The 26,927-nt window shown below is 57.4% G+C and overlaps 1 protein-coding gene across 1 annotated transcript; it reads right to left on the bottom strand.

The window, feature by feature from the left end:
* Positions 1 to 438: 438 nt before the first annotated feature.
* RIPK4 (receptor interacting serine/threonine kinase 4) lies at positions 439 to 24,216 on the bottom strand. Its single transcript, XM_082839148.1, has 8 exons — positions 23,998 to 24,216; positions 14,748 to 15,039; positions 9,082 to 9,230; positions 7,475 to 7,524; positions 5,820 to 5,978; positions 4,951 to 5,054; positions 3,470 to 3,731; positions 439 to 1,755 (listed from the first exon to the last, which is right to left on the bottom strand). The coding sequence occupies exons 1-8, from the start codon at positions 24,177 to 24,179 to the stop codon at positions 596 to 598; spliced, it is 2,358 nt and encodes a 785-aa protein (XP_082695274.1). The 5' UTR covers positions 24,180 to 24,216; the 3' UTR covers positions 439 to 595.
* Positions 24,217 to 26,927: the final 2,711 nt, after the last annotated feature.

The following is a 26,927-nucleotide window of genomic DNA, read 5'->3' as shown; positions in this document are numbered from 1 at the left end:
GACGGACAAATCTGGGTATGAAAGGGCTCGTGAGATGACTGTTTTTGCTTCAAAAACCAACCACCAGTTCACACTCGTTGCGCAGAAGGCAGACTATCCAATGAGATGGAAGTTTTTAACGGATCTAAAGCGACAGCTGACACTGTTCGTCTATGAAAGGTATTCTTCCGGAGAACAAGAATTCCACGAAAGCCTTCTGGAACAGGCTTCTTTGCCTGCCACTGCAAATGGAGAGAAAAGACGCAGCTCTTCCTTCACACCGCCTTCCCAGCCACAGGTGGCTCTGCTCACAACGGGGTGGGGGGGCTCGCGGCCCTGTCACCGAGGGACCGACGGCAGGAGCGGGGGGTGCAGCCAAATGCCTCCAACCCCCCGTCCCTCCGACGCCGGGCGCACCCGCGGGCAGTGGTCACGCACGCTCTGACCAGCCTCGTCGGGGGGGAGTGCGCAGGCGACGCCCAAGCAGACCCCGGCGCGAATCCCGAGTCGGCGGCCACCCGCCTCTCGAAGGCATCCCGCAGGCCGCAGACGGGGCGAGCGGAGCACAGCGCAGGGACAGGAACCCCGCGGGGGCCCCGTCTCCGGGGGCGGCAGGCTAGGTCTTGCTTCGCCGGAGGAGCGCAGCGGAGGGGCCGGGGCCGCCCTGGAACTTGAGGCTCTGCAGGTTGACATGGGCCCCGTGTCTGAGCAGCGTCTCCACCGTCTTGGCGTGCCGGCCCCGGGCGGCCAGGTGCAGCGCGCTGAGCCCCTGCTCGTCAGACAGGTCACGCACGTCGGCGCTGACTAGCTCCGCCACCACCTCCGAATGCCCGCCGGCGGCGGCCAGGTGCAGCGCCGTCTGGCGGCGGGGCCCCCGGGCCAGCACGTCGGCCCGCTCCTCCACCAGCAGCCTGACGGTCGCCAGGTGCCCACCACGGGCGGCCAGGTGCAGCGCGGTGCAGCCCTCAGCCGTCACGGCCTCCCTGCGGGCGCCCCGGTGCAGGAGCAACCTGGCGGTGCTCGTGTGCCCCGTCTCCGCGGCCACGTGCAGGGGCGTCTGCGCCAGCAGGCCGCAGACGTTGACGTCGGAGTGCAGGTCGATGAGGACGCGGGCCACGCGGTAGTGTCCGCGCTGGGCGGCCAGGTGCAGGGGCGTCCTCCCATCCAGCGTCTGGGCGTCCACGCTCACCCCCGGCTGCTTGGCCAGCAGCTTGACGATGGGCAGGTGGCCCTGCCAGGCGGCGTAGTGCAGCGGCACCCAGGCGTCCTTCCCCGGCAGGCCGGCGTCCACGCCGCGGCGCAGCAGGATACGCACGATGCTCTCCTGGCCGTGCTGGCAGGCCACGTGCATGGGCGTCCGGCCCTCGCAGTCTGCCTCGTGCATGGAGGCGTTCTTCTCCAGCAGCAGCCGCGTGCTGCCCTCGTCCCCGTTCTGGGCCGCGAAGTGCAGGGCCGTCCACTGGTCCTCGTCTGCGGCATTGACGCTGATCTTCCGGGCCAGCAGGAGCTCCACGACGCCCCGCACCCTCTTCTCCACGGCCACGTGGAGGGGGGTGGAGCCCTTCCTGTTGGTGAGATTGGGGTTGGCGTTGTTAAGCAGCAGCCACTTGACGCAGTCTTCCTGCCCAGCCTGCACGGCGAGGTGCAGCAGGCTGGCGCCGCCGTCCAGGACCAGGTCGACGTCCTGGGGCTGCAGGATCTTCATCAGCCTGCTGGTGTCCCCGTTCACGATGGCATCCACGAGCTTCTTCTTCTGGACGTCGGTGGCACCGAGATCTGCGGGGAGAGCAGGTGCAGGGGTCACGTGGGGCTGCCTCCCCGGGCCCGGCCAGTGTTTTCTACATGGCCCCCAACTCCCCGTGGCCTCCAGGCCGCTTTTTATCTGAAATCGCTTAAGTGCTGTGCTGTCCATGCCGGTTTAATTTAAGATCGAGTGGGGAGACCTCGGGCAGGGCAACGAATGTCTCCAAAGTGCTCTTCCGTCGATGTACAAAGTAAAAATCATTCTACCCATCCGGTAGGGTCGCGATTAGATAAGGGATGTAAAACTCAGGCCCCAGCTGGTGCTCAGAAACGGCAGCACAGACCAGGCAGCAGCCCCCAACCCACCGGAGAGCTGGCAGCTCCTAGCCCAGGCCACTCCTCCAGGGCCCACCACCTGCTCCCAGCCCAACCTCCAAATGATGCCTCTTGTCTCAGCAATATCATGAAGGACGCTTTCTAGAAGACTCCTTAAAGGACTGAGTCTCCCATTTTAGAAGGACTGTTATTCACGATGTAAAGGTTAAATTTAACATAAAAATCCTATTACATTGTCGGGTTCCGATTTAAATGAAACGAGACGCCCTCACGTGAAACATTTTCAAGGGGCCCTGCGTAGGAGGAGGGGGCATGGGGTGTATTAAGAAAATGGAATCAGCCCAATGGGGACTTAGTGTTTTAACGCTGCTTCTGAGATGGGCCAGTGACTGGTCCTCTCCAAGCATGAGGATGTCACTTGAGGGTAGCAGGCCGAGAGAAAGTTCCACATCTTCCTCCATGGGAGACGGGTGCGTCTTTCTCTTCAGCCTCATCGCTGGCTGCTAACCTCCAGTCCAGCCAGGCCTTCCCCACCTCTGCGCCTCTGTGAGGAGTTTCCTCAACCCTAAGTGCCCCCTTTCATCCCAAATATTCCACTCTAAAAAGTCCAGGAGGTCCACGGCATCTAGGAAGAGTCCTCATTCCAGGAGGAACTCCCCGATTCCCCAGGAAAAACAAGTTCCCCTTCCTCCTGGGGTCTGTACCCTTCCCGCGCCCCTCTGGCCACCCCTGCACTGTAGCCCTAAGCGTGAGCAGGCATATTTTCCTCACGGAAAGGAAACCTCATACGTCATCCTCACAGGCAGCAACGAGGGGGCTGTAGTTGGCAGCAGGCCCCCACCCGAGGGCCAGCACCTGGGACAGGGCAGGGGCAGGGGAAAGCACCTTCTAGACAGAAAACCCAAGGTATATAAACAGGACCAGGGACTCACAACCTCCAAGGCCCGCTTGCCCATCAACATGCACGGCTACGGTAGATGGGAGCGCACGAGTAAGAAGGAATGCGGGTGTTTTCCCCTCACCGTCTGGGAAAGGGGGTACAGGGCTGACATTACAAGAGAGAGAGGTCTCCAGGGAGAGGGGTTCCATACATCCCCTAGGCTCCCTGATGCAACTCGAGTTCTTCAACCTGCAAACCGGAGGTCAGCCCCTGCGTGCCGGGCTGGCACGGGTGAGACCCACCCGCACAGCCAGGGGTGTGACTCACCCCTCTTACATCTAAGTGACACCTGCTCGGCCCACGTGCATCTCTGCATTTGCACTGACGCCCAAACCCAATCGGTGAAGGGCTGCAGAAAACACAGGACAGCTACCGTGAGGTCAGGCAGCCCGTTCAGTTGCTCACTCTCTGCCCGGCCCCCCGGGCCCCCAGGTAAGCGCATTATTTCCCAGGGATGGGCCCTCCACTCACCGCCCGCTGAAGACTCCCGCTCGAAGGACAAGGACAGCGACCCTCTGGAGGAGAAGGCAGAATCCACCGAGGACACCCCCGACAGCCTCTTGCCGCTGCTCGCCGACGGAAGTTTGCACGCGGAGGAGCTGCGGCCGAGCTCTTCCGGGCCCTCGAGGGTCTGGGAGATGCCCGAGTCTAGCTGGGACAGCAGCTCGGAGAGGCTGTAGTCGTTGTCAAAGGTCGGGGCAGAGGCTCGCTTGAGCGGGGTGGCCACGGGCGCCTGCAGAGACAGCACACGGAGGGGATGAGGCTCCATCCGTGACCTGACAGGGCGGGCGGAGGAGGTGGGGAACACGTGGGTCCCCCGTGAGCCATGCAGGGAATTTAACTCCCGTTACCATGGTTCTGGGGGCCCAGAGACCCTGCGCTGGGTCCACCCGGCGGGAGGACATGGTAAGAAAAGACGACGACGGGGACGGAATGCCCGTCACCATGCTGGGCCCCATCTGCGCAGTGGCGTGGCCCTGAGTTATCCGGACAAGACGTGAATAAGCTGCAGGAGGTGAAGCCTGTGTGCTGGCCGTGTCCACCCAGGACAGGTCAGCGCTGATACGAAACGGAGGAAGGAGATGGGCTGGGGTCCTAACAACCCGCCACCCTCCCCGGAGCTGTGCGAGTCTAGCTGGGGGGCCGCGTGTGTACAAGGGTGGGGGGCAGGGGCCGAGCTACAGGGACAGCACGGCACTCCACCCCAACCCATCCTAACGGGCCCTTCCGAGGGCCCCCTCCTGCGCGGCCGCGAGAAACGCAGGTTGTGCCGAGGGGTTAGAATCTGCAGGTGACTCGTGATTCTTCCCGGTTCCCGCCCACCTGTCCCCAAATCTTCCCTCTCCTCGGGAACTGGTGGCCTGGCGCACCGAGTCACACCACGCGCTGGGCCTTTCTTCCCCTTGTGGGGGTGGTGGGGACCGGGTCCCCTTCCCTGCCCCTCTGCCCTCTGCCCTCACGCACACGCCCCTTCCTGCTCAGACAGCAGACACACCATCAATGCTTACAGCACAGCCTGGGGTGATAACACCAGATATCGCCCGATAAAGTTAGTTTAGCAGGCTCCACTTCACGAGTCTTACTACCCGAAAGGTATTTATTTAGTTAGCATAGTTAGAATTGATCACATCTCACCTAACCTGTGTGGCACTCATAAAACGAAACGTTTATAGGCAGTTAGAAAGTGGACAGATGCCCAGCCTCGAGGTGCAAAAAGACCCCCAGACCCCCAGAGCCCACACCCCCTCCCCAGCCTGGCCTGCAGGCTTCCGAGACCAGCTCGCCAAGGCAGCAAGCTCGAGGCCGAGCAGCCAGGGGCAGGGGCGGGGGACGGCCCAAGCCTCAGAACAGGGCGCGAGTGGTCCAGGCTGGCAGGGCATTTGCAGAAAAGAGAGACTCAACCCCCGAAGCCAAGTTAGGGGAAACCAGGCCCCCGGGAGGGTCCCCATTACCTCGGCCTCGGCCTCCGGTGGGTTTCTCACATCCGGGTCTGGAGTTGTCTCTTTCACCTCATCATCAGGTTTTTCACACAGGTCCTCGGTTTCAGAAGTGATTTCTTTGGGGGACAAAACACAAAAGGGTATATCGCCTCGACACTGACTCACACAAACGCTCTAGTTAAACGTGTGACCTCAGGCCGGGACAGAAGAGGCAGCACCTGCAGGGTCCAGCCTCTTGACCGGTCAGCACTGTGGCCTCCCAGGCTGCTGGCCCCCGGCCAAGCTCATGGCAACCCCGCAGGGGTCCCCATCGGCACCCACATGCAGGGTCTGGCCAGACACCAAGCAGGAGCCACCAAGGCCCCGTTTCCCCAAGAAGCCAGACCCACCGGAGCGCGTACCCCGACGGCCCGGCTGCCGGCTCCTGGCGAGAGGCTCCCACCGCATTCACGCTGGTTTCCCCATACGTTTTAAACGTCGTGATCAATTTCAAGTGCGTCAGGATCACTCTCCTAACCAAAGGACACAGCCGTTCCCCAGGGACAAGGCGCCATGAGAAATGCAAAGAAAGCCGCAAGCCAGTGGTCGCCTCGTCCCTAAAAGATGCATTGCTGCATCTGAACCCGCAACACCAAGAGGAGGCTGCTGAGGGCAGCGGGCCACAGCCGGGGGTGGACAGCTGGAGCTGACCACGTGGCTCCAGCCTCCTCGCCCCAGTCACAGGCAGGGGCCACAGGCGGATACAGCCTGCGGGTGCCGGGCTCGCCCTGGCGCTCCTGTCTCCGGACAGCCTCCCCTGTCCCGGCCGTCGACTCTGTCACCTGGGACAGCGGCACGACCCTCGAGCAGCAATACTCCGGGCACCCGCTGGGGGCACTCACCTTGGAAGCTGGGCCGCTCCCGGGGGTCCCCATGCCAGCACCTCTGCATGAGGCGCAGGAGACTCTCGCAGGCGCGGGGCCTGGGTCTGCAGACAGGCGGCAGCTCGGGGCGGTGGCCCTTCACCACTTTCACCATGATGTGCAGGATGTTCTTCTCATCTGCAAAGGGCAGGTGCACAGGTCAGGGCAGCTCCGTGGGGCTGAGGCAGGATTTCTTATCTTCGGGAGGAGTGACAACCGTGGGAAAGTGTGGGGCACGTCACCACCAAGCGCCCAGGAGACACGGTATTTCCTTTTCAAAGCACAGAGCATTCTTTAATCCTTCACCTTGCAGGGCACATCTGTCCTCTGTTTTCCAGGTTTTAGAAACTATCTGTGATCTACCAAATGGAATCACTGCCATGTATCACAGAGCAGGTCTTTCTGGGCATCGAACTCAAAGGAAAACCAAGTTCAAAGGAGAAAAATATGGAACGAGGTCGGTTCCAAAGGGGCCCACGCCCACCAAAGGGAAGAACATGGTAAGTCACGGAGTCACAGCGCCCGGCCCCAAGTGGCCCAAACAGCCCTGCAGTGACGAAAAAGTCCTCCTGAATTTCTACCCCAAAGCGCAGGCCCCCGGCGGCCCGAGCGACAGTGCCACCTGGCCACGCTGAAAAGAATCCAGGCCACGGACCTCCACTGAGCAGGAGATGGCAGGGAGACAGCGTAACGACCACAGACAAAACCCTGCGAAAGCCCTGGGGGCCACGTGCTGACTCTGATCTGCGTTCTTAGACCTTTTGGTCAGACCAGAAGAGAGTGCGTAGCCCAGGTACTTGACTTTTCCAATAAAGCGAGTCAAGGTACTGAGACCTCGGGGCCGGAAATCAGCATGGTGGGTGCGTGGCAGGGGGGGGAAACCCACAGCCCTCGGGCCGGGTGTGCTGACCCGGGGAGCATCCCCCCAATGCTTCTGGAGGCTGGTTGCCCCACAGTGGGGAGACACTTCACGTGACCAAACTGTACACTTCAGAACGGTTCAGATGATCATTTTTAAGTGATGTGTGTTTTACGATCAAAAATTAGAAAATTAAAAAAATATGTATCTGGAAATCACTACAACGGACAAACCTACAGAGACAGAAAGTAGATCCGTGGTCAACAGGGGCTGGGGTGAGGGGAAGGGAGTGACTGCCTAAGCAGCCCAGGGTTTCCTGTTGGGGTGATGGAATGTTCTAGAACCAGACGGTGGTGACGACTATACAGCACTGTGAATGCACTTAATGCCACAATGTACAGTTTAAATGGTTAAAATGATACATTTTATGTTACGTGTATTTTATCACACACACAAAACAATGAGCTAGGACCTAACAAGAGTCACTGAACAGACCCCACCAGATCGGTGCCTTTCCCCGTACGTGAGCTGCACGGCAGAGCGCCTCGTCGGCATATATGAAAGCCTGCGATGAGGTGGGCCGTGGGTCTCCGTGCGGACCTGCTGGGCAGGACAAGGCAGCCCTGCTCCCCACCAGACGGCCCGCCAGCACCACGGCCCAGAGCGGCCCCGACTGTGATCCGCAGGCACTTCTGACACAGAGAAAGGACCACAGAGCACGCCCTCCACTGCTCGGCGAGAGGCAGCTGCACCACCCCTAGACATGTCCACTCACCTGCAAACGGCTTCTTCTGCGTGAGCACACCCCAGATCACGATGGCGAAGCTGGAAGGGAAGAGGCACGTCAGTATCTGCGTGCCGGAGCCCCAAACACAGCGACGAGCTTGAGGAAGTCCACCCAGAGCCTTCGAGAGACTCCGAGACAGAGAGGGGACACCAGGGTATCTTTCATGCAGTTTTTTAAATGGGCAAATACTCTTACTGTGGAACAAGGCCTGTGGAAAGCTCAAATGTCAGACAACAGACAAAACTCCATCAACTGAACTGTCAGTCCCGACAGCAGGAGGGGTTCCCGAAGGGACCGCCACCCTGTTCCTGGACCGTCAGCTCGAGGGGGGAACGGCGGAGTCTGCTTCTCTCACACCATCTTCCTGCAAACACTGGGCCTCAAAATACCGACGACAGCTCTGGGCGTCTCGAGCCCACTGACGTCATCTGAGGGCGTGGAAAAGATGAGGGGGCACCGGCTGAACCTCCCAGAGCCCTTTTTGGTTGTTAGAAATTATATATACTTGTGTGTAATATATATGTGTGTGTGTGTGTTACCTTTATGTCATTTATATATTAATTATATATATATGATTACTCTGGATATACCCCGAAAGAGCTCAATCTGATAAAATTAAAAAAAAATAAAAACAGAATCAGAAGTCCAAGCACTGAGCTACCAGCCTGCACTGGGTTAAGGGCAGCTGTTTATCGAAAGGCAAGAAGTCCCCATTGAAAAGTAACTGAAATCTACAAATTCAAAAGTTGAAACTCTCAACCCCGAAATAAACAGAGAATCTTATTCTCCCCAAACCCTACAGGCGGGTGCCCAGCGCCCTGTGCACCACTCCCCGACAGACGTCCTGCTCAAAGTCCAGCAAAGCACGTGCACGGGTGGCTACGGTCAAACCAGTCGGCCAGGACTCCAGGCGGTGGCCGTGACCCGAAGGCGGGGCTCAGGGTGACAGTCACCGCGTGAGCCAAGAACCACAACGAGGGGCTTACGTGCCTGCCGGCACCCGCCCTCCTGCTTTCCTTCTCCGAGAAGTCTGCGTGATTAAGACCTTCACCATGTGGGAAGGGAGGGCGCCAAATGATTCACGCCTGCTCTCCAGCACAGACATCCCCGGTGCCAGTCTGTGAACAGCCTCTAGGGTGTCTGTGCTCCTGTCACGCGTAAGTGACGTCAGGAAGTGTGAGTTCCGGGCCACAGGGGACTGGATTCTGGAGCTGGAATCCACACGCAGACAGACACAGAGACCACTTGAGGTAGCAGGTTCTCTCAGCAGACAAGCAAGAGAGCCCATGTTCCCTACATCCTACAAACACCAAAGCTTTCACGGTGTGGGAGCTGCCCGTCCGGCTGCATAACCGGCTCTAACTGACACCAACCACTAACGTTCTCCATCCTGGGCCAGCAGCGCTCACAGCAGAGAACTCCCTCCTGTAAGCCAGTCCTGGGGTAGCCCGTACCCTCCGCCTAAAAGCCCTTTCCTTTGGACTGAACCTCTTATCTGGCGGCACGGAGGAGCCCCTGGCCAAGCCCCCCTGCAGAGCACGAGGAATCCGGGCGCGGAGCCCCTGGCGGCCTGGGGCTGCGCGCCTGACACACACCTGTACACGTCATGCTTGGTGTCGAAGAGCCGGCTCTTCTCCCGGATACGCTCAGGAGGAAGGTAGGCGATGGTGCCGAAAAGGCCGTCCATGCTGAGGTCCTGCGAGTGGGACAGCCCGTTGCACTTGGCTAGCCCGAAGTCGGAGATCTGCAATGCAGTGGCGGGAAGGAGCTCGTCAGGCTTGGCTGGCAGCTTGCTGAGTGAGGCAGCCGGGGCTGCTGCTTTGGGACGTTTTATCAGCATGCCCTCCCCCAGGACCCTGGCAACGTCGGGGGCAGGGGCGGTACCCCCACCCCCCACCCCCGGCTGAGCAGCTGCGTTCAGGAATGGGCACCACGGCTCTCACATCACCTGCGCTCCCCGGCGCAGGCGGGAAGGCCCAGCCAGCCTGGGAAGAACCATGCCTGAAACCATCAGGAGCTTGATGGACAGGGGAAAAGATTACACTTGAAGGAAGGAATTCACTGGCAGGAGGCAGGCAAGGGAGGGGGCACCCTCAGAGGCAAAGCAGTTATGCAATCGCACAGCTGGGCCGGCGGGCAAGCAGCAGCTGCTTCTTCAAAGGGAAATGCGCCTCCAGAAGCCCTTTAAAGCGAGCAAAACACAACTGCCAACCTCGGCGGGCCCTCTGTCCTCCACCTGGAACGTTCTAGGAACAGACACCTGCTGGCTCCAAACACAATACCCAAACAACAGGTGTGACATACATCCCCTCCGCCGCAGGGCCCACCGGCCCAAGGGGCACCTGGACGCAGCAGCTCGGGCCCCATACACCTCTACCTCCGCGTCTCCTTAGGCCAAGGCGTCCTGAAGGCTCAGGGGAACCCACAAGGGGGAAGTCACTGAGGGGCGCCCGCCCTCCCCCCTGCAACCCGGGGTGTGAATCAGAGCCCTCAGAGGCGGCGAAACGCTGTGTGGGATTAGGCCACACTCTCTGGCATTAAGGGACTCAGGATCCACGTGGAAAACGGCCCCTTCGTAAATTCTCCTCCGAGGCGCGTGGGTTTTTCTAAGCCTTCTGGTTAACTCCGGGCTCCCCTCAAACACGCCTCTGGGGTGACGGGAAATGCGGCCGAGTCAGGCCTTTGGTTCTGGGCTCACCTGCCCACAAGGTGAGACAGGGGCCTGGCGTCATCACCGCTGAGCAGGGCGAGTTTAGGACTGGGGACTCGCTCCTCCAAGGGGTCTCTGACCACATCTGCGGGGGGGGGGGGGGGGGCGTGGGGGATGGGAAGAAAGCCTGTGACACTGGACCCGGCCCCTACTTCTGCAGTCAGGCTCTGCCCGGTGGGGGGGTGTGGGTCCACACGAGTGAGGCCGGCCTGGCCATTTCGGGGTCCCCAGCAGCGGTCCATTCTCCAACCTCCAAGAAACTTTCCACTCGGGAAAGGGAAGTGCTAGCTCCCCAGAACGAACCCATCACCCCGACCCTGCAGCTCGGGACCAGGGACAGAGCCACGCAAGGTAGCAGGTGGACGAGCGGGGAAGTTTCAGTACCGAACTCCCAGCAGTGTGGACGTGTCAGATTCAGGACTGAGGACAGACGGGCATGCAGGGATCCTGGCACCTGGTGCCCCACCCCCACGTCGGCAGCCTTTTCTTCTTATTTCTGCTGCTTCAAGATACACACTTGACGCAAAGAAAACAAGCCTAAATTCTACGTGAAACCTCCGGCACCAAAAGGGAAACTCAGAAATGAGAATTCTCTGATGGCCACCGACCCTCCGGCCCACAGGATTTCTCCACCTGCTCCTTCTCACCTGTCCTGCCCAGGGAGGGCCTGCCTCGTCTGTCCCCGGGTTCCCAGACAGCAGGACAGTGTGGCAATCCCTGAGGACAGCAAGCGCCCTATAATTTACAAATGAACCCGCACTCAGCGTCCGCCTCGGTACTGCCCAGAGCCAGTGCTCACAGGGGCCCCCAGGACACGGCCCTTCCCCTGCCGGGCCCAGCTGGATGAGACTAACAGAGACTAACGAAGGGCCGGGTCAGGGCCGTGCCACCTTGGAGTGAAAGGCCATTCTGCACCACAGAGAACAGGACCCTGGGTATCCAGCCCTCTGAATACAGCCTGGTCTGGGCAAAGTGGGTCCCAAGTATAGCTTGAGATTTTAAATCGAGTTATTCCATTATCAACTTGAAATGAGTTTACTACTGTCACTAGAATTAATATTTTAGTAGTGATATTTAGCATACTTAATATTAACCTCACATATTAATTTAATATTAAAGTGTCTTGAATACACTTTCCAAAAACGGGTGGTTGCTGTGAAATTTTCAGTTCCAGTCATCCTACCTATGGACAAAAAATGTAGCCTCCAGGGACCAAGGGAAGGGGATGGAGTGACAACTTAGGATCTTATTTCAAGATTCCAGATTAAAGTTGTATTGCTAAAAATAACCATCAACTAAAAACTGCCCAGAAATCGAGCGGCCGACTTAGAACCTCAGATGAGGCTCCCGCTGAGTTGTTCCTGAGGATGAAAAAAACGCGTCCTGTGAATATAGTTTCTGCTTGTTTGGGGCTGTGCAGGGTGACTGCCCACCTGGTTAAGGAGTCACAGGGCTTCCCTAGTGGCGCAGTGGTTAGGAATCTGCCTGGCAACGCAGGGGACACGGGTTCGAGCCCTGGTCCGGGAAGATCCCACATGCCGCGGAACAGCTAAGCCCGTGCACCACAGCCACTGAGCCTGCACTCTAGAGCCCACGAGCCACAACTACTGATGCCCACGTGCCTAGAGCCTGTGCTCTGCATCAAAAGAAGCCACCACAATGAGAAGCCCACACACCGCAACGCAGAGTAGCCCCCGCTCGCCACAACTAGAGAAAGCCCGTGTGCAGCAGCAACGAAGACCCAATGCAGCCATAAATCAATCAATCAATAAATTTATTTATTTAAAAAAAAAAAGGAGTCACAGAAGTGCATTCCCAACCTTTGGGAAAGAGGGGCTGGTGGCCTGGCCACCTCCTCGGAGCTGCAGTGTCCCCTCCCTTCCTGTCAGTGGACACTGCTCCCAGCCACCCGAGGTCCTTATTAACAAGCCCCTTGGTCCTTTAAGGAATGTTCACCCACTTCCTAAAACTGCCACGAGTGCCAGGCCTGCCAAGCCCGGGGTGGACAAGCGGAGGAGGAACAAAGCGCTCAAAGCAAGGAGCCCCGGGAGCCAGCGCAGAAACGACCACAAGGACATCAGCCCCGGGCGCCAGCGAGCGGCACTCAGCGCCCTGCGGGGCGGGCGTTCGGTCCTACTGTGTACGCAGCACCGGCGACCATCCCTGGACGCAGGTCAGCATCGCGGCGTGGACAGGACAGGAGGAGACTATGTGCCGGCCACTCCCAGCACCCAGAGCACCAGCCCTCGCCGACACGCCCACAGCCAGGCGAGGAGCCCCCAGCAACAGGGCCACCACCCCACCTGCCAGGGACAGAGCGCGAGGGCTGCGCTGCCCAGGAGGACGTCACCGTGGTCCTCAAAGGAAGGGCCTCCTGCCCCAGACATCCCACATGGCTGTTAGGAGAGCGGCCCGGACGGTGGGAAGGGAGTGAGCTGAGATACAGGCCCCGTTGGGCCAACTGCACTCCGTGACTCTGAAAAGACCGCTCAAAGGGATGGGGTGCAATCAGTGGGGTGTCCCTAAGAAAGGCACGTTCTATTACAGTGGCATCTCAGCATCCTTAAAGACGAGTGGAAGGCCTCCCCACACCCTGTACCCTAATCCAACTATGCCTCCTGCTTCTCCTGCCCCTAAAAACCCAGAACTTGCCGTGACTTTTCTTGGGTTGCTTCCTCCTCCGAAAGGCCCTTCTGCAGGTGCCCCCACTCCTGACTGGTCCTCTCCGAAGACCAGTCCCATCCAGTGACACCCTCACCCGAGCTGGAGTTCCAGTGACTCCTCTCCCACTGCACCCCCCAGGGGCTGTCTGGACACCCACCGCCCACTACCCCGTCTGCCCTCGTGCGCCACTGTGTGCCACCCGTGATGTCTGTGAGCATCTCACGTACGGCAGTGGGGTGGGTGGGAGACCAAGGGCTCCAGGGCCGCAGAACCCGGTTCGAACCTCTGCTCAACCACACACAGCTGGACAACACTGGCCTCCATTTAACCCCTCGGAGCCTCAGCTTAGCAGGAGCCACCGTCCCCTCGGAACCTCCCCTGGCAGACGGGGCAGCTCCCAGAGACAGGGCCTTGCGCACAGTGGGGACCCATCCTCACCTCCCCTTGCTTGTGCTCATTCAAGTTTGAGATCAAAGGTTTCACTCTGACTTGGTGCCCACGGACCCCACGCTGGTCGTCACAACTCTGCAATGCTCGTCGGGGACAGAGTCCACGTGTGAAGCCAGCACCCCAACCAGCAGGAAACAGGACTGCAGGGCTGCTAGAACTCAGGAAGGCTGGGAACCACCCACTTGTTTGTTCCCTCAATTCCCCGCTTCACTTTAGCGGGAGGGTACTTCCAGCTTCTGATAAAATCTTATTCTCGAAGGATACCGCCTTAAGGACACCTTGTCGTTAAGTGTACGACGTGGAAACTGATTCCCCACCGGCCACAGGCCGGCTCAGCCGAGTGCTGTGCCTGCCGCAGAGTTGGGGTGCAGGGGGGTGGCTGTGTGCGCACCCCCGGCCCAGCCCCCCTTCCATGGCGCCGAGGAGCCCGACGGGACCCCAGCCACGGCGTGTGGCCCTTCCTGACCCGCCCTCCTGAGGGACAGGGTGACCTCAGCAGGTGGGCGAGCCTAGAACCCATGTCACTGAGTGGGAAAGCCACGGCGAGTGCCCCCCACGGTGTGACACGATGGCCCTCCAAGGGAGAGACATCTTCAAAGAAACACAAAGCTACCACACTAACAAGGGCCAATTCCAAGGGGACGGCACCCGATTTTAGTTATATTATCCCTCGTGCTTTTCTGCTTTATAAACTTATCAAAAAAAAAAGATCAGGGCTTCCCTGGTGGCGCAGTGGTAGAGAGTCCGCCTGCCGATGCAGGGGACACGGGTTCGTGCCCCGGTCCGGGAAGATCCCACATGCCGCGGAGCGGCTGGGCCCGTGAGCCATGGCCGCTGAGCCTGCGCGTCCGGAGCCTGTGCTCCGCAACGGGAGAGGCCGCAGCAGTGAGAAGCCCGCATACCACAAAAAAAAAAAAAATCAGAACTCACAGGCCTTGAAGGAAGAGAACAGAATGAGACCCTCCAGGGCCCCTCTCCACAGCACGCCGCAGCCCCCATTTCCGAGCACCCCGAGACTCCCATCACCCTGAGCCCGGGAACCACCAAGGGGAAGCAGGCTGACCCAGCCCACACGGAGACGGCCGAGCCGAGGTCCGCTTCAATCTGATTGTGTAAGATGGCCAGGAAGGCCGGAATCCACAAACCCACAGCCTCTTTTTCCGGGGTGCCCAGAACCTAGAGTCCTGATCCAGGACTTGGGGGCGTGACCCTTGTTCATAAGAGTCCATTTTCCAGTTACACATCTGTGGCGTTCATACCAGCCACACATGGCAAGACTGGGGATCCTGATGCCGAGAGAGGCCTCTGCTTTGAGTTCTTTCCCGCAAGGGAACCACCTCCTCTTCGGCCCCCTTCGCTGGCCCTGAGGTTCCAGCCCCACGGCTCCCCACCCGGGGCATCCAACGCTCCGGCCACCTGGTCCCCTCACGTCCTTACCTTGACGTGGTAGTGGGCGTCCAGCAGGATGTTGGCGGGCTTGAGGTCCAGGTGGAGGAGAGGCGGGGCCATGCAGTGCAGGAAGTTCATGCCCACGGCCGTCTCGTGGACGATGCGGAAGCGCAGGTCCCAGGGCAGCGGCTCAGAGGCCAGCAGCTTCTCCAGGGAGCCTGTCTCCATGTACTCCATGACCAGGCCCACGGGCTCCTGGCAGATGCCGTACACGGGCAGGATGTAACGGAACTTGGCCATCTCCATCTTCTTGGCTTCCTCCAAAAGTTCCATGCGCTCTCTGGAAAAGTTCAAAGACGTGAGGAATGTGTGCGCAGTGGTCACCTGGCCACAGGCACTGTGGCCAGGAGATAAGCAGCTCCACACGGCTGAGAAAATTACTAAAATGCACGCACACATGTGTACAAGGGCACGTATGTGTGCGTGCGCGCGTGCACACACACACACACAGAGCTCACTTTAATGTCACATAATTAAATTCTAGGCCTTCCCATGTCTTCAGTCCATGGTTATTCGAACGCATCTATGCGTCGTGGGGTTGTTGTAAGCAGGGAGGAGAGAGACTGCAACCATTATCTGAAAACCCTCCGGTAGCACTGAGCCAATGCAGGCTCCGAGCTTCAGATGACGAGGCCACACTGACAATCCCTTCCCTTGGGATGACGGAAGGGACGTCTAGGTTTGACCAAAAGCTTTAACGAATTATCCATCCAGAGAGCCCAGCCCCCTTCTCTGTGAAGCCCATCACTCTGGCTGGCCCCATCATTCCTAAACCCTAACCCCACGCTGCAATCAACGGAGCCTGGTCTAAAGCAGGGTCTGCAGACCGCTGCCCAAGAGCCACCTTCTTTTTAAAACCATTATTTAAACTGTAGTAGAATGTACGTAACATACTATCTGTCGCCGTAACCATTCGCAAGTGTGCAATTCACGGGCACCATATCCGTTCACGACGTTGTGCAACCAACACCACGCACTCCACCCAAAACTTCGTCTTCGTCCCAACAAAAACTCTGTGCCCACTCAACAGGAACCCCTCCCTCCAGGCCCCGCTCCCACCCTCTCTTCCACTTGCCGTCTGTGAATCTGCCTGCTCTAGGGATCTCACATACGTGGAACCATGTAGCATCCGTCCTTTAGTAACTGGCTTATTTCACTCATCATATGTTGTCCAGGTCCATCCACGCTGTAGCACAAACCAAAACGTCATTCCTCTTATGGCTGAACATCATTCCATTGTATGAACATACGCATTGTGTTTATCCGCTCCTCTGCTGATGGACAAGACCCTTGGGTCGTTTTCACCTTCCGGTTACTGTGACTAATGCCGTACATTTATACACACAGGTGTTCAAGTCCCTGCTTTCAACTCTTTTGGATACGTGCCGAGGCGGAGAGTTACCTGGTCACGTAGTGCTTCAGTGTTTAACCTTTTGGGCGACTACCAAGCTGCTGTCCACAGCCAGCCTCTGTTCTGTAAAGAAACTGACTGCATGGCAGTCTCACCCATCCACATCCAGCGGGGCGGAGGCTGTCTCTGCACTCGCGGCAGAGATGCGTAGCTGCAACGCAGACCCCGTGGCCTGCAGAGCCCCAAAGGTCTACTCTCTGCCCTTCACGGAAAGTCTGCCAACCCCTGGTCTAAGGCCACTTCCTGGTGCAGCCTTTACAGACTCGTATCCAGGGCCTTGGTTGGCGTCAGCGTGATGGGTCAAAGTCTCAGAGTACATTCAGGAGAAGAGGCCACACCCCACAAGGCCAAGGTCTGGCCTGTTCTCAAACACGGCCACTGTAGAAAGCACCCGGGGGGACGGCTGAAACGCAGACTCCCGGGCTCCGCTCCCGGAGAACAGGCTCTAGGTGGGTGCCAGGAACCCGCCTTCTAGGAAGCTCCTAAAGGAAGAGTCTAGAACCACACAGCCTATGGGAGCTGGGAACTGAGGCAGGAAGCAGCCGGGGCGGTCTCAGGGACCCCCAACCCCCCGCCCAAGAATGCAGATTCCCACACAAGCCCCCCGGCCCAGGACCCAGGACGGCTCCGTTCCCACCACGGGGGCTCTTCCGGAGCTTGGGTGCACCTGCCCGCCCCACTGCGCCTGCGCCTGCTTCCCACCCTGCTGGAGAGTCAGAAACTACCACGGAAATGAGGCTGCTTCTTACTGATCTGACCTCCTCTCTGAGACCGCAGCTCACTCCCAGGCCTCCTTTACAGGTATGAAAACACTTCCCAGGGAGGAGGCCACCTGCAAGGAGGAACCACGCCGCACTGTTTACCAAGGTCTGCAGCACCCAGCTCTGCCTGCGGTGGGCTCAGCTGGACAGGACCACAGCACCCCTGCCCGCGCGTCCAGCCCCTGCATATGGGAGGGGAGTTCCCGCCCCTCCGCTCTCCCCCAGGTGAGCGCTGGCCAAGGCGGGTGTCTCAGGGAGAGGATCCCTGGGTGCAGACCAGTGGTTCTCCCCTGGGGGGACTTTGCCTCCGGGGGACATCGGGCACCGCCGGTGGCATCCAGTGGGTAGAGGCCAGGAGCGCCACCCTGCACCTTGCAGCACACAGGACAGCCCCCCGGGCAAAGACTTACCCAGCCCCAAAGGCCAAGAGTTAAGCCTGACAACCACTGGAACAGAGCTCACACACTTTCAGCCAAATTTAAAATAAACCACTAAAGGGATTTTCTTGGCGGTCCAGTGGTTAAGACTCTGCACTTCCACTGCAGGGGGTGCTGGTTCGATTCCTGCTTGAGGAGCTAGGATCCCTCATGCCCATGCCGTGCGGCCAAAAAAAATTTTTTTTACATAACCCACTACAGTCTGGAATCACCCACCTAAGTACTCCCAGCAATTACTTTAATTTTAATCTGCACCCAATTAAAATTCATTTATTAGTAAGTATTTACTGAGCATCCTCTACATGTTAGAACCGAGGACGAAAGAGACCCCTTCCTTGCGCCTTCACGGTATTTACCTTCTAGGGGAGAAGGTGGAAAATCACCCCTAAAAAAAGAAGTGTAGTTGAAAATCCAAGTTCTTTGAAGGGGAAGCACAGGGACCTGGGGACGTTTAATAAAGGGGGTCCCTGACTCAGGTGGGCAGAGGGCAGCAGCGAGGGCTCGTAAGGTCTCAGTCCCACTCCTACACCAGAGCCCCAGGCTGGAAGCAGCAGGGGAAGAGCGGCCACGGGGCACTCAGGGTGGTCACCGGGGCCCCGGCTGCCAGGAGTGCAGAGAGAGGAAGCTGGTGGGTGCAGGGCCCATTTTCGAGGGAGAATCATTAAGTCCTGGTGACCGACTGGATGTGGAGAAGAGGGAGGTAGCAAGGATGACCCCAGACGTCTACTGGGAATCACTGGGTGGCCCCCCACTTATGGAATCAGCAGGAGCGGGGCAGGCAGGGGGCAAGGGGATCAAGACTTTGGCTCTGAACAGGCTCAAGGAGCAAAAGAATCCCCCTGGCGTCAGGAAAGAGTGCGACAGGTATCAGGAGTGAATCATGACATGACCATAGGACAAAACTGAGCTCAGCATGACGTGCTCTCTTAGCACTCCGGTCAAAGATCCAATGAATGGAAAACACGACGTCCACAAGAGCCCCCGTGGAGGTCCCCGGGCCGGGCTGAAGAGTGGGTTCAGGTGCCTGGCCCAGGCCGGCCAGCGCCGGCTGCAGCCACAGTGCTTGCTGGGTTCCAGGGTGACATGCAGGCAGACCCCAGCGCTGCGCCCGGTCCCGAGGGACATCTGAAAGAGGAAAGGGCTGCATCAAGCAACATTTCAAATAAGGGTTGTCAGTTAAGGAGAGAAAACGGCACCCTCGGGCCCATCTCCTTTCTCCTCCCCGGGGAGGACCTCCTGTCGCCTACACTAACCAGTTCAACTACACTCCTAACACTCTCTCCCGAGCTTTCATGGCGGGGATCAGTACCGCTGCCGCTCTGTTTCCTATTTTAAGAAGGCAGTTTTGCGACCTGTGTGGTCCCACTGCCTTTATTCACTGTTAAAGTGGCCGCTGGGCCGCCGCTCCCCACCAGCGTGAGTCCAGCACGCTGCGCCCACGTGGCCCTGGCACGGGTCCGGCCGCAGGATGGACAGAGACCCGCTTCCGCCGGGAGACCACGGGAGGATCCCTCCAGGCCCGCAGGCTTCCAGGCACTACAGGTTCCGGAGTTACAGGCCGGCCACTCACAAGGATGGCTTTTTTCCGCTTTCAGCAGACGTTCTGAGAGGCAGCGGACCGACAGCTGAGGAGGATGTCGATGCCGCTGAAGCTGAAGGTGTCGTTAAGTGAGGCTCCATTCGCCCAAAGGGCTGCACACGTCAGAGCCAGGTGACTTCTGACGGCTGAGCTCACTAGACTCAGGGGAGCAGCTGGCGGGAGAGCCCCACCCCAGTGCACCCAGGTCAGCAGGTTTGCGGCTCTCTCCCCCGCCCCGGGCCCTCCCCACCGCACTGAGAGACCATTTACCTTAGTTTAAAAAAAGGGGGGGGGGGCGAGCCACTGCAGCTGTCTGCTCCAGAAAGCTGGCCACAGCCGGAATGTCCTCAGACAGCCCGCACCCTTTCCGGAAGCAACACCAGGCAGCTCGGTCCCGCGGACCACGCATCCCAGGACAGCTCGTGGAGGACGGCCAGCTATCCTGGAACATAAGGCCTCGTTTCCAGGACAAATCACCTTCTCCGTGACAGCTCAGTCAGAAATGCCTAAGAGCCGAGGACCCCGCCATGGCTGCATCCCTGGAGCGAGGAAGGAGGTCCCGGGATCACCCAGCAGGGGGTTCCAGGGGACCCCCCCCCAGGGAGCCCCTCACTCAGGCCTGGGGAGTGGGTTGGCCGGGCCCCCTAACCACCCTCTTTGGTAGCGTTCAGAAGCATCGGCACAAAAAATGTTCATCCCGTTTACATCCTAGTAACCACTGAGCCGAAATCCAAGCCACCCCATCCTCTGGGCCTTTCTTCAGCTGCCCCTAGGATACCCTCCAGTACCCACTCCCCCCAGCTCCGCAGCTGGCAGCATCAGCCATTCCATAAGCCTGGACTGGGCCCTCTCCGGGCACTGCTGGAGGAGACGGGAAGGTGCTTCTCACCCAGAATGAAACCACCACTGTGTCAATTATTTTCTTTTAATATATTTTCCTCGACGCGGTGTTCCCGGTTTCTGCCCACAACAGCACAAGGGAACTGGAGGTGGATTGACTGTGATGACTATTATCACTTTAGCACCTGAGCGATCTTCAAGCCAGTCCCAGAGCCCAGGTGCAGGAGGAGGGCCGGGGGGCTTCAGGAGCCCAGCCTCTTCACAGCCACACCATCAGCATCAAAGCCCACGCCACCCGGTGACGAGTGACCTTCCAGGCCACCCGAGTCCACGGACATCAGTTTTCATTCGTACAACCTAAGAATGGTGACGTGCTAAGAGCGTGTCTACGATTAGGCACGATTCAGTGGGGCTGGCGTCGTATTTCTCCTCTGTAATCATTCCCATCACACCTCCTTTCTCCCATTCGGGGAAGGGTTGCTAATTCCGTTTCCCAGCAGGAATGGGGACAGCACCCCTGCCCCGCCCCTCTTGGTCGGAGATGGAAAATCTAGGCATTAACAGGACCAAGTCGGGTAAAATTTGTTAAAGACACTTTATCCACAGCACTTACATCCATTCAATGTTTCTTCCCAATTGAGGCTGGCTAAAGCGTATCTCCCCCACCCCGGGGAGGGCATCGGGGTAGGGAGAGATGTGAGGAATCTCACCAGACTGATTATTTCTAAAGGACACTTTCTGGAGAAGCAATGGGGTTCTCCTCCAGGCTCAGCCACAAATTCCAAAGACATCCAGCGGGCGAGGGAAGCTTTCCGGAGGCATGGACCTTGGAAGGGGGAGAACACGGGCCCTGGGACAGGCCTGCTGAAAGAGGAGTAGCAGGAAACTACGGGAAGTGGGAAAAGGGTCGGGCTGTAGGGAAGGGTACCCTGTAACGAAGTGCTCCTTAGAGGGAGAAACCTGGGAACCACTTGTGGGAAAAGGCAGCAGGAAAAACGGTTTAATCATTTGTTACTGATGCCTCCCAGCCAGGCCTTCTCGCTGCGCACCAATCCACTTATGTCCCCAGGGAGCCTGCGAGGGGTTCCCACACTGCTATTTTTAAACTGACAAGAACCAGGCTTGTCCTATTGTCAGCTCTGTGCTTACACACCCGGGGTTTGCTCGGGCTCGCCCTGACTAGCCGCGGCCAAGCTCCAGCAGCTGCAGGCGCTCAGTTATCCTGGGCTTCCTCTGAGCCAGGGGCTGGGGGCCGTAGGAACGGGCCTCCAAGGCTTAGTTCCCACCTAAATGGGAATGCCCGCCCCCCCCAGCTAGACTCCGGCCAAACCCTCGTGATCCCCAATGAGGGTCAGCCAGGGTGGCTACACGTCCCCCAAAGCTCCCAGATGTGCCCGTAAGGAGAGCGAGTGCAGATCAATGGGGTGTCACTTGGGAACACCCCGGGGGTGCCCCTTGGAAGCCCCTGGACAGGTGTCTCTCTGCTCTCTGGGAACTTCAAGGGGTGTCTGGGACCGGGCAGCCCCTGACCTTCCCCACCCAGAAGTACCTGCTCACGTGGCCTGGGGCAGCCTGCTGCTCTGAGGGCCCGGGGTGCACGCTGGGGATCAGGCCCTGCTGTGGTCAAGGGGTGGCATGAAGACTGGGGCCTGCCCGGAGGGAGAAGCAGGCGATGAAAAGGACCCACACCTGTACTGGCGGTGGGTCCCTATGTAACCAGTGCAGGAGGCCCCGGGAAAGAAAAGGTCAGGCCCTCACGGCAGGGGTGAGAGGCGCCACCCTTCAAACAGGTGAGACGAGGCTTAGCCGGGAGGGGTTTGGGGCTGAGGGCTGCACCTAGGACCCCCAGTAAAATCTTATTCCCCACTCCAGGGAGCATCTCGCAAATAGAAGGGTCAAGGTGGGAGGCAGCTCATCAAAAGAGCACCGAGGCCACCTGCCAAAGCCTGGGAGGATGGGGAGCGCAGCAGCCATTTCCAGGCCTAGAGGCAGTGCCGCAGGGCAAGCAGCTGCTTCTGCACCACAGCGGGCGCGACACAAGCGCCTAATGGGCGTCTCAAGCCAGAGAGAGTCAGCAATGAACCTAGAAGACTCTTCTTTACAGGGAGCAGGGGTGTGACCACCGTCTCAGTCAGAGAGCCCAGCTCCTGCCGCTAACGCAGAACGCCAGCCGGCCCCGCCCAGCCTGGCAAAGTGCAAGAGGTGAATCTCTTCCTGTTGGGCAATGCTGACCTCTACCCAGCTGTCCAGTACATGCCACCACCTGCCTATTTGGGGCAGGGCAGGAAAGCCTTTGCAACGAGGCAATGCAAGCTCCTAAGTGGCCCGCCTCACGTGGAGAAACCCCACCTCCACCTGGGCCACCCAAGAAACGAGGGCCTGGTCGCTGGAAATAACAGACCCTGAGGGTGCGGGCTGCTGAGTCAGCCCGGGGACGTGCTTGTTTACTAGGCTCCTCCGATACAAGACGCTGGTGCTAAAACCTGCGGCTGATGAAGAAAACTCGGCCAGAAGACTCCAGCAGGCAAATAAACGTCCCCGAGAGCGTAAAAATACCCACACGCCGGCAAGAGTCGCGCCTTTCAGGCTCTAACTAGGGACCGGCGTTCAAAGAGGTTTGGATTTCATCAAAATAGCCAGGGCGCCCCTCCCGGCCTGGGAAGTTCCTGGGATCCGAGGGAGGTACAGCCTCACAAGCAGCTCCCCTGCACGTTAGTGATATTTGCGTGACACTCGCCACCACTCTACTGAAGTTTCCAAGAGACACTGTGCTGGAGGCTTAGAGCAAAGAGCCACCAACAGTTCTGCTGTATAACCTCCCAGGCCAGGAGGAAAACACAAAGCCACTAAGTGCGCGGGGGCTTCCTCCCCTCCGGGACCTGAGGGGGCACGCGCTGCAATCCTCTGTGCACCTCAGTCCAGGGACACGCGCACCACCATTCTGGGGGTGAAAAGCTGGAGTTTGGAGGCCCCAGCATTCAAGAAGCCGAGGATTAGAAACCAGGTCTCTGAAGCAGCAAAGGAGCTGCTTTTCTGAGTCTGTGTCTGTTCGGGGCTGACTGTACAGGGGGCTCTCCACACAGAACACAAAACACCACACACCTTCCATGTAGAACGCAAACGTCACCGAAGGATAGGCAATTTTAACGCGCTCAACCGAAGCTTATAAATTATTAAAACGCAACCGTAAAGAGTGAACACCCCTCACCCCAAAAGAGCTACTTCTCAAGACCCTCCTCCCACCCCACCCCTAAAATGATATACACAGACCACAATCCACCGACCGAATTTAACTGGGGCAGCTCCGGTCCTTTCCAACCGTCTTCTTTAACTTGAGCACCTCTGTTACCGAGGGACAGGCAGGTGGCCTCCCAGTTTGGGGATGGGGAAACTGGGGTCCAGGAGGGCACTATGGTCCAACCATAAGTGCAAGGCCGCTCCGCAGAGGCTCGGCCTCTAAATTAAATCAGCTAAAACGAGAGGGTACGGCCAGAGAGCGCTGAATGTTGGAACCTGGCACCCCGGGCCGCCTGCCGGACCCCACGGCCAGGCCCAAGCCGGGTAACGCCGACGCTCAAGTTGCCCGGGCGCCGAGGAGGCCTGCAAGCCAAGCCAGGGCTTCCGACCGAAATAATTACCGTCTTACACCAATTTGTGCTCCAAAGTAAATTACTAAGTAAGTCGAACGGAGTCTAACTCACTCACAAAGCCCAGATCCCACACGGCACTTTTTCTAAGCCGGGCGCAAACCGCAGCGCCCGGGTGGGTCCTGGGCGGGCCGGACGAGCCTCCGAGGGGCGCGGGTCCAAGGCGCAAGGTGAGCCCGCGACCCTGAAAATCCGGGGCTCACCGGAAGCCAGGTAACAATGCCGGGCGCTGAACACCGTCTTAGGCAAACGCGGCTTCCCGAGGCTCCCCGTAGGAGCCGCAGCCCGGGGCACCGGCGTGAGCAGTTAGACCCGGAGCTCGCCAAACCACCCCCAACGTCCCTCCGGCCGAGCAAAAGGCGCAGACCCCGCCGGGGGCTCACGGCCTCGCCCGGCGCTTGGTTCTCCTTCCGAGGCTGCTCCCGAGGCGACTCAGGTGGAGAGAACGGGAACGCCCGGAATCCAAGCACCCCGGCCCCGGCCCCAGCCCGCCGCCGCGCGCCGCTGTGAGGCCGGGCCCCGCCGCCCGCCCCAGCGCCGCCGCCCCCGCCCGGGCCGCTGACCTGTCGTCGACGTGCAGGCTCGGCGAGCACTTGATGGCGAGCCACGTCTTCCAGTGGACGTGGCGCACCTTGTACACCTGCCCGAAGCCGCCCGAGCCGACCTTCTCCCAGCCCGCGAACTCGTCCGCGTCGAACGTGCGCAGCAGCCCCAGGGCCCACGGGCTCCGGCTCTCGCCCTCCATGGCGCGCGTCTAGCCGCAGCTCCGCGTCGCCGCGGCAGCCCAGGTGCCCAGGTGCACGCCCCGCCCACTGACGTCACGTCCGCAAAGCGCCCCGCCCCCCGGGCCAGGTCGCAGCAAAACGACCCAAAGACTGGTGAGGACCCAACGCTGTCTCCCCGTGTGCTCTGCGTGAGAAGGCGCCCGGGCGCCGCGGGCGGCTGTTGACCTGCGTGTGCGCGTGTGTTTAGATGACTGTAGAGTCATATGCAGTTGTAAAAAATAATTCACTCCGCCAAATGTTTCCCCGGTGCTATCACTTTGCAAAACTTTGCCAAAAAAGAAAAAAGTAGATACTTTGATACAATCCACCGGTCTTATTCAGATTTCCCCAATGTTATTTGTCGTTGTCAGTGAGTAAGAAGTTCTATACAATGCGATCACCTGTGTAGGTTCGTGTATCTGTCACTACAGTCAGTTTATGGGACATTACATCACGTGAGAACCCCTCCCGTGGCCCTTTGATAACCGAACTCCCAAGCCCCGTCCGCCACTAATCTTTCTACTATTTCTAAAATTGTGTTATTTCAAAATACATTATGTTTGCACACAGGAGTCGCATAGCGTGGGAGATTTTGGAATTGGCATTTTGCACTCAGCGTAATTTCCTGGAGATCCACCTTTCGCTTTTTTACACCGAAGTTTCCACTTTGAGAGTAACATTTTTTTTTTCCAGTTACCCCGACAGCAAATCTAAAGTGCATTCCAAAGACAGCAGGAGTTCCCGTTCTTTCCCAGAGTAGGGCTTCTTTTCACTTGTAGAGCAGACCATTTGAGAAGACGTTTTTCCACCTTTGGGAGGAAAAAAAAAATTCCCAGCCTGAATGCAACCTGCTCTTGGAAAGATATCTGGGTCAGAGGTCGGGAAGTGTAATTGCGAATTTCTACGCCTAAAAAAACACTCATCGGTGTAGACTGTGCAGTGAAGGAAGATTTATTTTTGGCCACATGAGATGAATAATGGGGCCAGGATGCGGGAGCATTCTAATGACGTCATCTGTATTTTTATGTTAGTCACGGAAAAGGAGAGGTTGATCTTAGCCAGCACACAGAAGCCTCAGACTCAGCTTCCACAGACCTTACCATCCCCTGGGCACGTAATCGAATTTTACAGCCAGTAACTGAACCCATTCTCTCCCGGGGCTTCTCTTCCGCGGGTGCGCACACATTGGAACAGGACAGTGCTTGTTCCAGGGCCTCGGGAAGCTCAGGCAGCCGCGTCCTTTTCCATATAATCTTGAAATCACAGTTGGTCTCCTTGAGACTGGAGTGGCAAATGGTTATTTCAAGCTTGTTTGTGGCAAATGTAACTAACATTTAAACTAACATTTTAAAAATAATCGGATTTAAAATATATAAAGATACCTTGAAATATATAAACATGGTCATTATTTTGGTGGGAAAAAAGCAAACTGAGTAGAAATGAGTCATCGGTGCTGTTTGTGGCACCTTTCTCTAGACTTGCTTTCACATCCAGAGTCTCATCTACAGGAAGTTCGGCGGCATCGGTGACTAACAGTCCACAGCAGTCTAGTAATAAAACACACCAGTTTCATTTCTTTAATCACCTGCTTGCTCCACTCGACACATATTTACGGAGTGTCTGCAGCAGGCTCAGCGTTGGGCTCCTGGGCCAGCCCCCAGCTGCAGGAGGATGGGTCCAAAGATCCAGGCCACAGCGGGGCGGACTGGCCTCCAACTTCACTAGCGTCCTCATACCAGCCACTCAGCCCACTCTGAGGGTCAGGTTTTTAATCTGTACAAGGAAAACAAAGTCCCTTGCAGGAATCGTGAAGACAGGTGGGTTCCAGACCCTGTGGGGTTATAGGAGAGTAATCGTTATTTATGTTAATAGTCATTGGTCGTTGGCGGGTAAGGTTGACATTTCCAAGTATAAAAGTAACTTCCAATGAGAAAGAGACTCATAGATATAGAGAACAAACTAGTAGTTACCAGTAGGGAGACGGGCAATATAGGGGTAGGTGGTTAAGAGGTACAAACTGTAACGTATAAAATAAGCTACAAGGCTATATTGTACAGCACAGGGAATACAGCCAACATTTTATAATAACTATAAATGGAGTATAACCTTTAAAAATTGTGAATCACTATGTTGTACACCTGTAACTTACATCAACTATACTTCAATAAAATAAAACAAATCACTGATTTAAGAAGTTATAGTTTCAATATTTTAATGGTTATTTTAGCATTGTTTATTTTACTGTGTGAGGAGATAAACCTTCATGGTTACTGCATGGCCATCTAAGAGACTCCGAAGATGGTTTACATATAGAAGATATAAGATATGAGACTAAGGAGCCTAAAGGAAATTTTTTATAGTCATTTTCTTGTGCAAATATTTAACCTAAATACATGGCAAGTAACAGCGACGAACTAGGTGAAAAGATTTAAAATCAACACAGCAAGTCATTTAAAAGGCACAAAATATAAAGATGCATCATTTTTAAACTGTAGATGTTTTAGCACTTGTAAGCTTTAAAAAAAATTCCTAACATACCGTTTTATATATGAGATCAAGCATATACAATTGAATTTCAAAACTTTTAACGTTAGCTTTCAAATACAATAAATCTTATTAGACTATTACATAAGAAAATGCATACTGGATTGAATTTTGCATCTTAATGAGCTATAGCAAGTTTCTTAGTAAACAGAGAAACCTTATCTATAATTTTGTAAACATTCATA

The sequence above is a fragment of the Leucopleurus acutus genome, assembly GCF_964270905.1.
Source record: "Leucopleurus acutus genome assembly, chromosome: 5".
Taxonomy (NCBI): domain Eukaryota; kingdom Metazoa; phylum Chordata; class Mammalia; order Artiodactyla; family Delphinidae; genus Leucopleurus; species Leucopleurus acutus.
This window is presented reverse-complemented; position numbering and strand designations above follow the sequence as displayed.

What these genes read in the sequence shown, in the direction of transcription:
- RIPK4 (XM_082839148.1), bottom strand. Translation starts at nt 24,179, where the DNA reads ATGGAGGGCGAGAGCCGGAGCCCGTGGGCCCTGGGGCTGCTGCGCACG. An exon ending in GGAGCGGCCCAGCTTCCAAG is followed by an intron (nt 5,055 to 5,819) that starts GTGAGTGCCCCC and finishes TGTCCCCCAAAG; the next exon opens with AAATCACTTCTGAAACCGAG. An exon ending in GCGGGAGTCTTCAGCGGGCG is followed by an intron (nt 1,756 to 3,469) that starts GTGAGTGGAGGG and finishes CTCTCCCCGCAG; the next exon opens with ATCTCGGTGCCACCGACGTC.